The 17,902-nt window shown below is 43.6% G+C and overlaps 1 protein-coding gene across 10 annotated transcripts in view; it reads left to right on the forward strand.

Annotated features, from left to right (window-relative positions):
- The window catches only part of MGAT5 (alpha-1,6-mannosylglycoprotein 6-beta-N-acetylglucosaminyltransferase), a 197,722-nt gene that overhangs the window by 74,535 nt on the left and 105,285 nt on the right, over positions 1-17,902 (forward strand). For all 10 annotated transcript variants that reach the window (XR_014784184.1, XM_084808742.1, XM_084808752.1 and 7 more), the window contains one exon: positions 15,058-15,225. Coding sequence is in view for 9 of the 10 variants with exons in the window: in XM_084808742.1 (XP_084664868.1) it covers positions 15,058-15,225 (168 nt within the window). In the remaining variant the exon portion in view is untranslated. The remainder of the gene's footprint in view (positions 1-15,057; positions 15,226-17,902) is intronic.

A 17,902-nucleotide genomic window follows, 5' to 3' on the forward strand; every position in this document is an offset into this window, starting at 1 on the left:
TGCCTGTCTTAAGATAAATACAGAACTAAATCAGCTCATGACTTTTCACCATCGGCTTCAGTGGTTAAACTTCAGCCTGTCGGAAAAGTGTATGTATATGACTTGAATATGAGGAACATGATGATCACTTAATAGTGAAGCCAATGGAACATGATCTGGTAAAAAGTCCAGATCAGATTTTTTATATATATGCAGGCCAAGGAAGAAGCATCAAATCTTAGAGAGAGGGGAATTTGACTGTTAGTCAGTAGATAGCCTGGCTCAGGGATTAGGATTTAACCTGTTCTGGATGGGGTTGTTCTTCCCATGAGAGATCAGACTTGTAGCTTGAGAGTGCTCATGGATCCTTTGCTGTCCCTGGATATTCAGATGGAAGTGGTGGTAAGGAATGCGTTTGCACAGTTACGTTTAGTGTACCAGTTGCAACCATTCCTGAGTAAGTCTGATCCAGCAACAGTTATCTGTGCCTTGGTTACATCATGTTTAGACTATTGCAATGCACTCTATGTGGGGCTACCTTTGAACAGCGTCCAGAAGCTTTCATTGGTGCTAAATGTGGTGGCTCGGCTGCTAACTGGTGCATGGGATCATGATCACATCACCTCAGTACTGAAAGAACTGCACTGGTTGCCAGCTGTTTTCTAGGCTCAGTTCAAGGGGTGGCTTGAAGACCTCTAAGGGAGCAATCTTGTGGCCGCTAGTGAGTGGCTAGACAGCCATAGGATATGTCAGTTTCCGACCTTCCCCTCCTCTCTGAGCTGCTTTGCAGGCAGCTCAGAACGGCCCTGTGCTCCATGCTTGGAAGAGGAGTGCGGAGCGGCAAAAACAGGGTGTTCTGAGGGGCGTTCCAGGGCGGGGCAGGTGGAAATGTTGGTTCAACACATCCTATGTGTCATCCAGCAGCCACCTCCCCCTTTCCGCCTTCCTGTGGCTAGACAGCCAAAATCAGCTGTCTAGCCGCAAATGCAGGGTGGCTGAAGCACGGAGGGGACGATGCCCTCTGTGTTTCTCCTGCCCTGCATTGGATAGGCAGTCGCCTCTGAGTTTGGAGACGCCCGCCTATCCTCTTAGGATTGCACCCTAAATGGCTTAGGGCTTGGCTGTCTGAGGGACTGTCTGTCTCAGTATGAACCTGCTTGGTTATTAATATCAGCAGGAGGCCCTTTTGAAGACCACCCCCATTTGTAGGCTCACTTGAGCATGCTGAAAAGGGCATTCTCCTCTGTTGCTCCCAAACTCTGGAATGCACTCCCTTGAAAGTTGTAACTGGTCCCCACTCTCTGTTGTGTTCAGGAGAGGGGCAAGACTTACCTTCTTAACTTGGCTTTTGAAATTGTTGTTATGATTTTGAAGGTTGCTTTTAATGTTTGACTATGTTTTTATCTAATTTATCTTCTGAATTTTTTTGTAAACCAGCTTGGTTGATTTACCCCAAATAAATAAAATAACACAGATGCACACAGACAGGCTTAGAGACCTCTAGAAAAATAATGCTGTTTATTATTTGCTAAAAGCTCCATGTTTTCTGTACCCCTAGGATCAGGGAGAATTGTCTCCAAATGCCAGTCTAATGGCATTTAATACCATAGAAGATATCAAAGGTTTATAACTTAGATACTAGAAAAAGGTTGCTTTTTGTCACCACAAACCTAATTTTTTAATCATAATTTTTATTCAGTGTGATAATGAATGGTAACAATTAAAAAACAAAACCTCTTATAACTCTTAGGTTTATCAATTATGCAATATTGACATTTGTCTCTCCTAGTGATGGAGTAAGGTATTGATGTAATTAATTAAAATTCCTTTTTAAAAAAAGATATAAGGTTTAATCTAAGGGGTGATTCACCCATTATGGCTTTACATATATGACCAAGATTTCTTTGGTGTACTCCTTAAGTAGACAAATGTAGGTTTGACACCATATATCCAAAGTATGGACATAAGAGCTAGAATTCGTTGCAGCTCCCTGTTGAATGTAAGGATGGGCGAACATAAAATGTTCCAACTTGTTGAGGTTCTTGGAATTCTTCCTGAAGTTCATTTCACCTTGTTTGCATTCCTAAATGCGAATGTCTTTTTTTTCCCCTATAAGGAAAAATACATATTTTAAAAGTGTGCAGTTTTTTTCCCAGTTGCAGAAATACACAAGTTCAAAAATGCATATTTTTCCTGACCAAAAATACCAATTTTCCCCCATAAGCAAAAGTGTGAAAATCTGGATTGGGGTGTGTGTATATGTGCAAGAGTGCGTGGTGAAAGTACGCGCTTTCAAATGCAAGTTCACAAACTTGCGAAAATTTCTCAAGAATTACGTTCCTGCTTGTGTTTGTGTCTGAGGTTGCGAATGGTACACGTTCACATGATTTGCAAACAGGAACAAAATTCTTGTATGATGTAGATTCAGTGGCAAAACTGAATGTGTACAGTGGCTCAAACAGTTTCCTTTAACATTTTACAACTACATTTTCTTTTGTTTCTAACCCTGTTCGAATTAAAGAGATCTCTGTAGGTTTAGAAATCTGCTGAGAGAACATTGATTATTGGGTGGATTAAAAATGTAATAAATAAATAAATATCTCGATATGAAACGTGTATTTCAGCACAAATGCCCCTTGGGAAGGTGTGGTGATTGACAATCTGTTATGTCATCTGTGATCATTTCTGCCTTTCCCATCTGCTTTCAGCCCAGAGTTTTTGTTGAATTAAAAAAAACTTCATTGCATACTCCAAAACTAACATGTTTCCTACTTCTCCTAGTAGGGCTTTTTTTAGTGACTGGAAAGCTGAATCAGCATCCTGATGCATGCAGTAGCATAGGGACTGCGTTGTGTTGCTTGTCCAAATAGCACAGCAAGATCAGCGTGGAGGTGCAACAACCATAGCACTAAACCAAATGCAGTAGCACCAAAACCTCATGTTAACGGTACCTCTTGTTTGAGGTTTCCAGTAATGAAGAAAAATGCTACTACCCCACAGCACAGCTTTCCCTGTGAGCAAGGTTAACCCCACAGCACTTACTGCCTGGGGACAGGGCTATTGCTTGCTGTGATAAACAAGACCAAATTGTCAAGGGAGATGTGTGTCAGGCGCTCCCTCCCTTCCCACCTGCCTCCCTCTCCTAAATATCTGAAAAAGCTAACTAAGATAGCTACAGGAAATTGAGCTGTCGTAACCTCAGTATATGCCACACGGACTCCCCAGCTCCTTTAAATGTCATTATAGGTGGTTGTCCCTAGCAGCAAAGGAGCATCTTCCACTCTGTGGTTGAGATGTGGTATTTCAGTTTTTTCTATTTTTACAGAAAATTTCAAAGTTAAGAAGAAGCATATTAATAGCTGGCAGTGACCGCAGTGAGCTCAGCCTTTCCACTGTCTGAAAACCAAATACTAGCCTTTCATTCTTGCCAGGCAGATTCTTCTTTTAAAAATGTTCCAGTTCCTCAGATCCAAAGCCCTTTCTCTAATAGCAAATACATAATAAACTACGTTGTCAGGCCAGCAGTTGAAGGGTGCATTACATGATGGGGAAGAAAAGTTTTTTTAGTGTGTCAGGCATATGTTACTGCAAGGCACCCTAGTCTCTTGAGAAGGTTCAGCTGGTCACAAGCATGGCTGCCTGACTCGCCAGTCAGCCACATGATGGAGACCTACAGAATTAGTTCTGGGCATAATTCAAGATACTGGTATTTTCCTTTAAAGCAGGGATGGGCAACTTTTGGGAGATGGGATGCCAGTTCCTCCCTAGAGTCCGCTAGGGGCCATCCCTCTGCTCCCTGCTGTGCCTCTGGCTTTGCTGCTGAAATTCAGCAGCGCAGCCCAGACAAATAACCCACACTTTTGCTGTAAAACAAAAGCATATTGGAAGCACGTGCCATGTTTTAAAGCAAAATCACTCTCCCAGGAAGCTTCTGAGAGCATAATTTTGCTTTATAGTGGATTTTGTTTTACAGCAAAATCATGGGCTTTTTGCTGCTGCTGCCACAAATTCATCAGAGGAGGCAGTGGGGAGTGGCAGGGGCCACATATGTGTTGCCTGCCCCTGGTTTAAAGCCCTGGGGCTGTGATCTCTCAAGGAGTGCTTCTCAGTATATGCCCCCACCCACCCACACACCCACCCACCCACACACACACATACACACAGTGTGCCAAGTCAGTGTTGATTGGGCTACCTATGGCAGCAGAGCAAGGATAGCTACAAGAAGCAGAACCTTTTATGTGGAGGTACCTTCATACTGTTGAGCTGAGTAAAGTGTCAGTGTCTGTTACTAATTGTGGCTTTATTTTTTAATAGTTGCAAACTATAGCAACTATAATTATGTTTAACTATGCTGCGCTCAGGATTCCTATGGAGCCAGAAGATGGTATGCCAGCATAAAGAAAATAATGCCCTGTTTTTAATGGCCAAACAGGCCCAGACCCAGCACACCGCATCCTTGGGCAAATGCTGATGCCCTGGGCATGGTCCCCTGCCACTGAACTCTTGTTTAAGCGTTGGTGTAACTCCTGATTAACATAAAGCTTTTTCATTGGAAAAACCAAGGTGTCAACAAACAAAGGAGTATCTGTCAACCGAAGTATTTAATAGCATGGGAAGCCAATGATGAGCTTTCCTGAACTGCCAAATAACATTCAAACTATGTTACATCTGTAAAAGAAACCCATGCCATGACTTGATTCCACATTACATCAGCATTGGCATCTTTGTAGATCAGTTATATGACCCTGAAGATGCTTCAGTAAGCTTGCTAATCTTTTAATCTATTGCATGACGTTATTGAGGAAAACCAGATGTGCAAGTGATATTTTCTGAAAGGGTAGCCACGTTAGTCTGTTGTAGCAAAAACTGCAAAGGTGAAGGATATGGATATGTAACCATGTAAGTAACTTCCCTCAATTCTAGTGTTGCATGAAAGTCATATAGCCACTGGAATGCAGTATACATGCTACTGCTGCAGTGTAAGAAGGAGGCCCTGAACTCTCAACAAGATTTTTGTTGTGCAGAGCTCTGTGCAAATCATAAATCAGTTGTTTAAGTATAAGGTAACAGCCAGATGTGGAAGAATCTCAGGGTAGATCTACATGTTATTTATGATTCTGTAATTATTTCAAGATGTTTTCTTATGCCAAAGTAGCCTTTGAGGGTTGCTATTTGAAGCAGAAGACCAGCATGGGAGGTGAGGGTTTGTTTTTTGTAACCCTTTTACTTATATCTTTCCCCCTTTGGTGATAAAATCAGTGTGTTTGGGAAATCTTGAGCAGAAAGATAGTGTCCATGGTGGGAAGTTTAAGAATGCCAGTCTTCAACTTCAGATGGAAGCTTTGGTGCCTGCTGTGTGTGTGTTTTTAAAAGTTTGAATGAATAAACATGGGATGCCATGTAGTATGTAGAATTTCCCTAATGCATATGGGTAATGGAGAACTCATTCCAGCTCCCCCAGCAATCTGAAATTGGGTTAAAAAAAGAGGTAATTTTTCCAAATGTTCAGGGAAATGTTTTTTTCCAAGTATTCAGAGAAATGGGTTGGTTAACCCCAAGCCCCGCTGAGACTGTGCCTGACTGCCTCCCCTCCCTCCCTGCCCACCTGCCGCCCTCCTTGTCCTTACATCTCCTGCCTGTGTCCCTTCCTCCTTCTACCTCTAGACTCCCTACTTTACTTTACTTTACTTTACTTTACTTTACTTTACTTTACTTTACTTTACTTTACTTTACTTTACTTTACTTGATGTTCTCCTAGTGGTGTTAGAGGACTGGAGAAAGGGAAGGAGGTATCAGTCTTCCCCTCTTTGACACACTGCTATGGTTGTGAGATGAACACAAGGTGCATTGGGAAAAACATTTCCTGGTGTTTATTTGTTACATTTATATCCTACCTTTTGCTCCAAGGAACCCAAGGTGGTGTGTATGATCCTCCTCTCCATTTTATCCTCACAACAACCTGTGAGGTAGGTTTTGTTGACATTGCAAGGAGCTCCAAAAGGATCTCTCTAAACTCAGAAAATGGGCATCAAAATAGCAAATACTGTTCAGTGTAAGCAAGTATAAAGTGATGCATGTTAGGGCAAAAAAACCTCAATTTCAAGTATAAGCTGATGGGATCAGAGCCAGCAATGACTGACCAAGAACGAGATTGGGATTGTGGTGGACAGCTCAATGAAAATGTTGACCCAATGTGAGACTGCTGTGAAAAAGGGAAATTTCATAGTAAGTAAAGTTAGGAAAGGAATTGAAAATAAAACTGCCAAGATCATACTCTCCTTATACAAATCTGTCATGCGACTGCACAGAATACTGTGTACAGTTCTGGCCACTGCACCTAAAAAAGGATACTGTAGAGTTTGAAAAAATGCAGAAAAGGGAAGCTAAAATGATCAAGGGGCTGGAGCAGCTCTCCTATGAGGAAAGGTTACAACATCTGGGATTGCTTAGCTTAGAAAAGAGGTCAATAAGGGGAGACATGATAGAGGTGTATAAAATTATGCATGGTATGGAGCAAGTGAATAGGGAGAAATTTTCTCCCTCTCTCATAATACTAGAACCCGGGGTCATCCCATGAAGCTGATTGGTGGGAGATTCAGGACAGATAAAAGAAGTACTTCTTCACACAGCACATAGTTAATCTACAGAATTTATTTCCATAAGATGTAATGATGGCCACCAATTTTGGGGGATTTAAAAGGGGATTGGACAAATTCCTGGAGGTGAAGGCAATCAATGGCTACAGAGTCCTGATGGCTCTGTGTTACTTCCAGTATCAGATGTAGTATGCCTATGTATGTACACCAGTTGTTGGGGAGCATGGGTGGGAGGATGCTGTTGTACTCATCTCTTGTTTGTGGATTTCCTGTGGGCAGCTGGTTGGCCACTGTGTGAACAGAGTGCTAGACTAGATGAACCTTTGGTCTGATCCAGCAGGGCTCTTCTTATGTTCTTATGAGAGTCAGTGACTTACCCGAAGTCACCCAGTGAGTTCCATGGCCAAATGGGGAATTTGAACCCCAAGTCCTAGTCCAGTGCTCTAACCACTACACCACACAGTGACAGCAGCATATTTGGTATTGGACAAGAAAGGAGAGAGAGACCTCCTTGAATTCTATGTCAATTATTTTTTTTTACTGTGCTTTAACGATCAAGGAATTAAAAAATTATAATAGGAGGACCAACAATTCTAAACACAATGACATGTTAATTAAAAGATAGGTATATCATTATGATGTTGAAGCATCTTTTGGTTCAAGTAGCACAGTTGGAGAGCGCTTGCTTTGCATGGAGAAGGTCCTGGGTTCAGTTGCTAATTAAAGGTTCCCAAGTCTTCGAAAGCTGCTCCCTGTCTGATTAGGCCAGCTTGCCCCAACCTAGTGCCCTCCAGATGTTTTGCGCAGTATCCCTGACCATTGGTCATGCTGGCTAGGGCTGATGGCGGCTGAAGTACAGAACATCTGGAGGACACCAGGTTAGCAAAGTCTGGATTAGAAAAAGCATGCTTCCAGATGGAGGGTTCCCGCCACTACCAGTCAGAAGTTACTGTGCAGCAGTTCTGTCTTTTTCCCCTTAATGAATTTTCTGCAGTAAGGAAAAAGAGGGAAGAAGTGGTGGGAAAACACGGGAGGGTTACAAGTGGAAGTCATCTGGATGCACCCCCCTCCTGAAAATTCCATGAATGAGGCAGGTGAAGGTGTGATAAAAGCTTTGTCTGAAATCACCCAAAGAAGAAGACAGCCCCTTTTCCTATTTATATTACTCCTTGTTTCTTTTTACTTTATTCCCAGTTCTTGACTGATCATTGGTTCATCTGTGCATTGCTAGTATAATTGAAAACCTTAATCGCCTTCTCAAGTATCTCTCTACTTACAGCTTTCACCAAATACAAAGAGATACTAAAATAAAATACTATTTTTTTTAGTATTTTTTTAGTATTTTTAGTATTTTTTTTTGCACAATATGACATGATGAAAAGATAAGAACTATCTAGATAAGTGATGCTTTAAGTATGAAAGCAAATATCACAACAGAGTATATTGCAAGTGATGAATCACTACACAACAGCAAGTGTTTTTCGGCTATTGGGCGGTATAGAAACAAACAAACAAAGTTTTCTTTTGCAGTTCTTAGATGTTTAGCAGATCAAGCCATTCATATCGTATATGAAAAGCATGTTAAAGAATATTCTTTCCTTTAAAGGTGGAAAACCTCCTTATGTTAATCACTTACCTTAAATTTCAGTGAAGGGTTTTGTTCAGTCGTTAAGTCGTGTCCAACTCTTCGTGACCCCATGGACCATAGCACGCCAGGCCTTCGTGTCCTCCGCTCTCTCCCGGAGTGTGCTCAAGTTCATATTCATTGCATCGGTGATGCTATCTAGCCATCTCATCCTCTGCCGTCCCTTTCTCCTTTTGCCTTCAATCTTTCCCAGCATCAGGGTCTTTTCCATTGAGTCTTCTCTTCACATAACGTGGCCAAAATATTTGAGCATTAGCTTCAGTATCTGTCCTTCCAATGAGCAGTCAGGGTTGATTTCCTAGGATGGACTGATTTGACCTCCTTGCAGTCCAGGGGACTCGTAAGAGTCTTCTCCAGCACCACAGTTCGAAAGCATTGATTCTTTGACGCTCAGCCTTCCTTATAGTCCAGCTCTCACAGCCATACGTTACTACTGGGAAAACCATAGCTTTGATTATGTGGACCTTTGTCAGCAAGGTGATGTCTCTGCTTCTTACTATGCTGTCTAGGTTTGCCATAGCTTTCCTCCCAAGGAGCAAGCGTCTTTTAATTTCATGGCTACAGTCACCGTCTGCGGTGATCTTGAAGCCCAAGAAAATAAAATCTGTCACTGCTTCCATTTCTTCCCCTTCTATATGCCAGGAAGTGATGGGGCCAGATGCCATGATCTTCGTTTTTGTAATGTTGAGTTTCAAACCAGCTTTTGCACTCTCCACTTTCACCCTCAACAAGAGGCTCTTGAGATCCTCTTCGCTTTCTGCCATTAGGGTGGTATCATCTGCATACTGGAGGTTGTTGATAATTCTCCCAGCAATCTTAATTCCGACCTGTGATTCATCCAACCCGGCGTTTCTCATGATGTACTCTGTGTATAAATTAAATAAGCAGAGCAACAATATACAGCCTTGTTGTACTCCTTTGCCAATTTTGAACCAATCGGTTGTTCCATGTCCGGTTCTTACTGTTGCTTTTTGGCCCTCGTACAGGTTTCTCAGGAGACAGGTAAGGTGGTCTGGTACTCCCATCTCTTTAAGAATTTGCCACAGTTTGTTGTGATCCACACAATCAAAGGCTTTAGCATAGTCAATGAAGCAGAAATAGACGTTTTTCTGGAATTCTCTTGCTTTCTCCATGATCCAGTGAATGTTGGTGATTTGATCTCTGGTTCCTCTGCCCCTTCGAAACCCAGCTTGTACTTCCGGTAGTTCTCGGTTCACATACTGCTGAAGCCTAGCTTGTAGGATTTTGAGTATAACCTTGCTGGCATGTGAAATTAGCGCAATTGTGCGGTAGTTTGAACACTCTTTGGCATTGCCCTTCTTTGGAATTGGAATGTAAACTGACCTTTTCCAGTCTTGTGGCCACTGTTGAGTGTTCCCAATTTGTTGGCATATTTAGTGCAGCACTTTAACAGCATCATCTTTTAGGATCTTAAATAGCTCAGCTGGAATACTGTCATCTCCACTAGCTTTGTTATTCGTAATGCTTCCTAAGGCCCACTTGACTTCACTCTCTAGGATGTCTGGCTCAGGTTCAGTGACCGCACTATCATGGCTATCAGGGACATTCAGAACTTTCCTGTATAGTTCTTCTGTGTATTCTTTCCACCTCTTCTTAATCTCATCTGCTTCTGTTAGGTCCCTGCCTTCTTTGTCCTTTATCATGCCCATCTTTGCAGAAAACGTTCCCTTGAGATCTCCGATTTTCTTGAAAAGATCTCTAGTCTTTCCCATTCTATTGTTTTCCTGGATTTCTTTGCATTGTTTATTTAAGAAGGCCTTCTTGTCTCTCCTTGCTATAGTGAAGGGTTTGCTTATTCCTAAGTTTAAAAGGGAGGGGTCTAGGGGACAGAAAGAGATAAACACTTTATATAAAGAGAATGAAAAAGAATCACAAAGTTAATTCATACTCTGGAAAATTCCTCTTGTAAAACAATAATTTTCTCAATTACTTGAATGTTTACAATGCCTATTTAAATGCAGTGTGACTGTGTGTGTTCCCTGTACTGCTGGTTTTCACTTTCTAACCTTTCTGTTTGTTTTGCCAGAAGGCAGCTGCCTCTTTTTAGACTCTGGAAAGCTAGCTGCCAATTACTTGTTCACCTTGTTTCCACTTACAGTAGTTCTATTTTCTATCACCATCTTATCGTTAAGAAATCTCATTTGGTTTGTCTGTTCATCTTGCCAAAGGAGAGGATCTCTGATGCCCTAAAGTAGGCTTGCACACAAGTTAGAGCTTACACCATTCATTTGCTGCTTCAGTATCTTCTTCTCCTTCACTGTTTGGAATGAAAGCACCTCTTTAGAACAGATGCCAGAGATGCTGAGGTGCCATGCTGCTTTCATTACACCTTTGTCTCATTTTCTGATAAGATTCTGCTGTTTCTGTGAATGCATTTGCTTGAGAGGTTGAGGTCACCATCCCCTAGGCAGCTGACTGTTGCATCGCTTTGTGGTTCAGGTAACAAGTAACCCTTGTTCTTTAACTCCTGTTTGTCTGTGACAGCCTGAAGGCAATGCTAGCTTGTATTGTGATTCTACTGTATATAGAAAACTAAGTAGAATTTGTATTAGGCTAGCACTTAAATAGAACAAATGCAGAGAATGGTGATATGTTGTTTTTCTCTTCACCAAGAGCAATAGTTTATCTTTTCTGAATTTAATACTAAAAAAACAACCCACCACTAAGACATATAGATACTAATGGCTGTCGTGAAAGCAAAGCATTTATATCAGGGTTGTGGAACCTCTGGCCGTGGACCCTAATCTGGCTTGCAGGGTTTCGCATAAAGCCCATGGAACCTCCTGGAGTTCATCCCGGGGTCGGGACATGGTCTCCAAGTCCTTCTCCCTGGAAGAATCTCCTCACGTAGGAATCCCATAGGTATGTCATGTAGGTAAGCCAAGGGACTGGGCCAACACCGGGAGGAATGGTGGCTCTTCTGATTGGTGGCAGAGTCTCTTTCTCCATGATGAGCACGGCCTGAGTGGCTTGACACAGGATGCACTGCCAAAAGCTAAGGGACCTGGTCATCTCTGGGAGTAGAAGTTGCTCCTCCCATTGTCAGCTGAGTCTCTTTCTCTGTGATGAGAGAGGCATGGAACTCTCGGCATGGAGAAAGACAAAATAGGCGAGATGATGATGTGATGTCAGTGGGTGTGGTCATGCCCACTGACCCCATCTGGCCTGCAGTTGGAGCAGGGCGGGGCAGTACAGCTCCCCCCAAACATATGGTTCTGCTCCCCTGCTTGCTACCTTGACCCTGTGTAGCAATGGAACCAAGTATGTTTCCTAAGGTTGTTTTTTTAAAAATAAAGAGTAGTATACAATAGGGGCTGAAGGTATGCGGCCAGCCCTGCTGGGCCCAGTTGTCATGCACACAGCCCCCCAGCCCAGGTCTGTGCATAGCCCTGATATCATGCTTTGGGAGTGAAAAGCATGTTACCGACTTGCCCCTTCTATAAATGCATGTTTATAGGAGGAGCGCGACTTGCCCTTTCTATAAATGCATGTTTTCGCTCGGGTTGGTACTTGTCCCTAGAAGTGAGATATCGCGGCTGTGCACAGACTGGAGCCCTGTGGGGCTGGCCACACATGCGTGGCCCTTATTGGATACTACCCAAAATGTTCTGCACAAATTTACACTTCGTTTGCCTTGTGGTTTGGTTAGCTATAATTGCCAAGGCTCTTTGTTCTGCATGTTTACTGTTCAGCAGTGGTGAATCTGGCAAGGAATTTGGCTTCTTTGGGAAACCTGCTAACTCCCCCCCCCCCGCCCCCAGCAACAGAATTGCTGTTTTGTATGGTTGCTTTCTATAGGGAAGTTGTAAAGTGTCAAGTCAAGTTGTGTTTGTTGAAAGTCTAGAAGATTGAGAGAGGATTTAAAAAATGCATCCAATTCCAGGATAAAGCAGATTCCTCCCTCACACATACTCCACACAGGATGGGTTCTTACGTCACTTTAAGCCATGGTGGTTTATAAGCTACTCACAGTAGCTTATTTGGAAAATAAGTTACTGTGATCCCTCGCATGATCAGATAGTATCCCAGCTTCCTTTGTACTGGATGTGGTTCCCTGCCGACCCTCGGACTGCAGCTACGTCATATTCCTCTCTCCAATTGGCTGGCTGCGTGCTAGGCGGTGTCTTCTGTCTCTGCCTTGTCGCCACCAGTCTCACCCTGGCATCAGTCCTTACCCTCTTCCCAGCACCCCCACCGCTAGCAGCCCACCTGAGCTGTGGTGTACTGCTCCTGACCGCCCTGGTCCCCAGCTGGATTTCCATACTTTTCCCTTCTCTCTTGCACACCTGCACCCCCACCGCCATCACCCCACCTAACCCACGATGCTCCCTGCCTCTCTCCGCACTGCTGCGGTGGTCTATAGCGTGGCCATCCGTAGAACCAGAACTTTCTCTCGGCGTCCACCCACTCTGATTAGAGAGCTTTTTGTTCCTTTGACAAAATATGTTAGGGCTTTTTCATAAGACATCCTTCACGCTGTAGACCAAACGTTGAGGAAGTTTTTCTGCCTGCCGCTTTTCTGCCTGCCACTTTTCTGCCTGCCACTGCAGCTGTGCCTTTAACAGTATGTTGGTATGCAAACAGCAGCAGTTCTTATTATCTCCAAGATGAGAAGTTATTTGTTTGTTGATTTATTCATGCCATGCTGCTCTTAGATGCAGAAGAGCAGGCCAGGCTGCTTTTCTTATAAGAAGTTGGCAATCTGCCCTAAACATGTTGTTGGACTGTTCATGTAATTCCTGTTCCAATTGTATTTTTGTTTGATTTTTACAGCCAGATTTCTACGCTTCCTTCTTTCCCTCTGCCCACCTGCATCCCCACTGCCATCACCCCACATTAAATATACCAGAATACATAGTAGTTGCAAACAGAACACATTTTAAAAGAGTTCTAAGTTTAGTTCTAGGAGCATTGCCCTCGGCCCACCCAAGCAGTGCTGCACCACTCCTCACCACCCCAGATGGATTTGCATGCTTTTCCCTGCCCCCCTGCACTCCCACCGCCATTACCCTACCCAACCCACAGTGCTCCCCACCTTGCCTTGCACTGGCCTTTCCCCTGCCCTCTCTCACCAAAAGGGGGTGGTGGCTCTAAACCCTTGGAAGTTTGCAGGAACAGGACAAAATTTCAAACACAGGTTCCCATTGTGGGGAGGCACCTGAAGCAGAACTAAAACTCTGCGCAGCTATGTCTCTCCGTGGGAAACATGGGAGTTTGACACTTTGGAAATTTGCAGAGTGCACCACTGACACAGGGGTGAGGGCAGAGATGGGCAGAGAGCGCAATCTGTTGCTAGGCAGATCTTGGAAACAGAGATCGCCCATGAGAAGCAGAGTGGCAGCATCAGTTTTGCCCGCTCCTGCCAGGCGACACTGTAGGCAATCTGTTTAAGCCACTCTGGAGCGCCAGATGACACGATAAGTCATGATGGTTAACATAAACCTCACTGCAGATCTTGGGTTATTAGTTTGGCTTATTTTGGCTAAATAAACCACCATGGTTGGGGAAAACAACTCACAGATGACATGATAAACCATCATGACTAATTCAGAAAAATGAATCATTGTGGCTTATCGTGTTGTGCAAACCCAGCCACTGATTTTTATTACTGTATGTCAAATTACTTTGTGCCTAATTACAATTCAGATCAGTCTCCAAATATGAGTGGTGGATTTGGAATTGAATTTGGAGTTGGAAAAATGTAGTCACACTTGTATAATACTGCTTTTTTTCTTAAGTGCTCCAAATGTCTCAGATTATATCAGTTATCTTTAAAAACAGCTATATAAAGTAGGCGGATGTTTTAAACTCATCATGTAGGATTGGTTGGGGAAACAGAAACTGAGAAGTAGTGGTATACTTAAAGCCATCTAGTGTATTCATGACTGATCTGAGAATCCGAACTAGGGACTAATACTCCTAACCACCGCACAACACACAAAGTTCCAATTTATGTTAGAATGCTAGTGTGTGTGTGTGTGTGTGTATTCTAATACATAGAATGCTAAGCATCTCTAATGTCTTCCTGGATATTTTTTTTTCATAGGATAAATATTTCCTCCTTCATCTGGTATTTCGTTTACTTTATCAACATTGGGTAAGCTAGTGACAAATGTCATTGCTGTGTCTTGCAAATGCAACCACATAAGCATTGCAATGTAAAAGATGGCAACAGCAAGTGTGTTACTGGATTGATACAGTTCTTCCTCTGAAGGGACTGGTTTTTAAGGCAAACAATGATGCTTTGTTTCAGAGACATTGTTACCTGAAATAGGTCCTACACGCACACACGCGTGCACACACACACACTTTGACAACCAGAAAGCATCATGCATATGGAAAGTAGAGTTTTGGCAAGGCTGGCCCCGCCATGCAGCAGGGTGAAGTAACCTGGTTCAGGCAGCATGATGGGTAACAGGGAGTACATGAAGGCAGGAATTGGTGCAACAAGACTTAAAAGAGTTGGCCCCAGCAGGGTTCTACTTCAGGAAGCAAAATGTCTTGGACTGGCAATGTCTTTTTGCATGATATGTTCACTTACAAAGCAGCTCTTTGTCATAGATATTGACTATGTATATATGTGGTATACCGCCAGATTTGCATTATTGAGGGAGGGAGGGAGTATCTTTGAGAATCTTCAGGGCAGAGAGGATTAAGTTTGAAGAGTTTGCGTAATGTTACTTTTACCTAATTCAGAATATTGACTGTATAGAATTTTTGTGAACCACCCAGAGAGCTTCAGCTGTTGCGCGGTATAGAAATGAAATGAAATAAATAAATAATCCATGTAATACTTTATTTTCTTTCTTGATTTAGATCTGAAGAAAACACTTGCTGTCCTTCTGGATAATATCCTACAGCGTATTGGGAAGCTTGAGTCTAAAGTGGAGAACCTTGTAATTAATGGTACAGGTGCAAACTCCACAAACAGTACTGCCACTGCTACTCCCAGTTCAGGAACAGCTGAAAAGCTCAATGTTGCAGGTAGGTATGAAAATTACTGGGTTCTGCCCTTTATTTTCTTCAGTGTATAACATAAAATCACCTAGAATGTATGAAATAATACATCTGAATTGTTTCATGATAATGTACTTCAGTCTGTAGTTCTGATCACAACTGATAAGTAAGTGATGGGAAAGGCAAACTCATGGAAGATAAGGCTATCGGTGGCTACTAGTCATGATGGCTGTGTCCTACCTAGGGATGTCAGAGAATTCCGCCATGGATCTCCCCCCGAAATCTATGGTGGAATGGCCTGCCACCCCCCCGCCCCCTGCGGATCCCCCCCGGGATGAGACTCACTTGGGGCGGATCTTCCGGGTGGCGGCAGCTCTGGTGGCGGTGGCTGCGGCAGCGGCTGCGGCAGCGGCCGGTCTTCCGAACGGCTGCCACCGCCACAATTTCCAGGCTTGTGGGGAAAAAAAAAAAGACGTGATAGGCTACGTAAAGATTTACGTAACCTATCATGGCTAGGTTTAAAAAAAAGAAAAAAAAGTGATAGGTTACGTAAATCTTTACGTAGCCTATCATGGTTGGGGGTGGGTTTAAAAAAAAACAAAACACGTACTCAAATGGTGGCGGCTACGGCTGCCGTCATTTGCGTTCCTTCTTTTTACCATCTTAATCTACGTAAATATTTACATAGACTATGACGGCAAAAATCAAGGGGAACGCAAATAGCGTAGCAGGCGCTATTTGCGTCCCCTTTTGATTTGCCGTTTTAGCCTACGTAAAGATTTACGTAGGCTAAAACGGTGAATGAAAAAGGGACGCAAATAGCACATGCTACGCTATTTGTGTTCCCCTTGATTTTCGCCATCATAGTCTTCGTAAATATTTACGTAGATTAAGACGGCCAAAAAGAAGGAACGCAAATGGCGGTGTCCATAGCTGCCGCCATTTGCGTACGCAGTTGTTTTTTTGTTTTGTTTTGTTTTTTACCCAGAGCCCTCCGTGGCCGGAAATCCGGCTGCAGACAGCTCTGGCCAGGCCAGGCCAGGCCTGGCCGGCTGCTCCGTGGAGCTGCCACAGAGCACAGCCGGCCGTTCGAGGATTCCGGGGGGAGGAACGGAGCGCCTCCCCCCCCCGGCCAGGATTCCGGGGGGAGGCATGGAACGCCTCCCCCCCACCATCAACATAATCCGCGAAAGGTAAGTCACTTTCGTACATCCCTACCTCTAGTATCAGAAGCAGTATGCTTCTATATACCAGTTGCTGGGGATCAGGAGAAGGATGGCGCTATTGCACTCATGTCCTACTTGTGGGCTTCCCACTGGTAGCTGTTTGGCCAATTTGTCAACAAAATGCTGGACTAGATAGGCCTGTGGTCTGATCTGCCATGGGTCTTCTTATGTTCTTAATAGCATTGTGATCCAGGATTTGATCCTGGATGAAAAAGCTGACCTGTCATGTGTGACTGAAACCTCATTGGATGAAGATAGTGGGGTCACTGTGATCTTACTATTGCTGCCAGGTTTCCTGGTGCAGTAGCAGATAAGTTCTCATTTCACATGCCAGCAAGGTTATGCTCAAAATCCTACAAGCTAGGCTTCAGCAGTATGTGAACTGAGAACTATCGGAAGTACATGCTGGGTTTCGAAGAGGCAGAGGAACTAGAGATCAAATCGCCAACATTCGCTGGATCATGGACAAAGCAAGAGAATTCCAGAAAAACTTCTATTTCTGCTTCATTGACTACACTAAAGCCTTTGATTGTGTGGATCACAACAAACTGTGGCAAATTCTTAAAGAGATGGGAGTACCAGACCACCTTACCTGTCTCCTGAGAAACCTGTACCAGGGCCAAGAAGCAACAGTAAGAACCAGACATGGAACAACCGATTGGTTCAAAATTGGCAAAGGAGTACGACAAGACTGTATATCGTCGCCCTGCTTATTTAACTTATATGCAGAGTACATCATGAGAAATGCCGGGTTGGATGAATCACAGGTCAGAATTAAGATTGCGAGGAGAATTATCAACAACCTCAGATATGCAAATGATACCACCCTAGTGGCAGAAAGCGAAGCGGATCTCAAGAGCCTCTTGTTGAGGGTGAAAGTGGAGAGTGCAAAAGCTGGTTTGAAACTCAACATTAAAAAAAACGAAGATCATGTCATGTGGCCCCATCACTTCCTGGCATATAGAAGGGGAAGAAATGGAAGCAGTGACAGATTTTATTTTCTTGGGCTCCAAGATCACCGCAGACGATGACTGTAGCCATGAAATTAAAAGACGCTTGCTCCTTGGGAGGAAAGCTATGGCAAACCTAGACAGCATAGTAAGAAGCAGAGACATCACCTTGCCGACAAAGGTTTGTATAATCAAAGTTATGGTTTCCCCTGGACTGCAAGGAGGTCAAATCAGTCAGTCCTAAAGGAAATCAACCCTGACTGCTCATTGGAAGGACAGATACTGAAGCTGATGCTCAAATATTTTGGCCACCTAATGTGAAGAGAAGACTCACTGGAAAAGACCCTGATGCTGGGAAAGACTGAAGTCAAAAGGAGAAGGGGACAGCAGAGATGGCTAGATAGCATCACGGATGCAATGAATATGAACTTGAGCACACTACGGGAGAGAGCAGAGGACAGGAAGGCCTGGCGTGCTATGGTCCATGGAGTCACAAAGAGCTGGACACGACTTTACGACTGAACAACA

The sequence above is a fragment of the Heloderma suspectum genome, chromosome 1 (genome assembly GCF_057233095.1).
Source record: "Heloderma suspectum isolate Gila_16-S chromosome 1, 16-S_ref, whole genome shotgun sequence".
NCBI classification, from domain to species: domain Eukaryota; kingdom Metazoa; phylum Chordata; class Lepidosauria; order Squamata; family Helodermatidae; genus Heloderma; species Heloderma suspectum.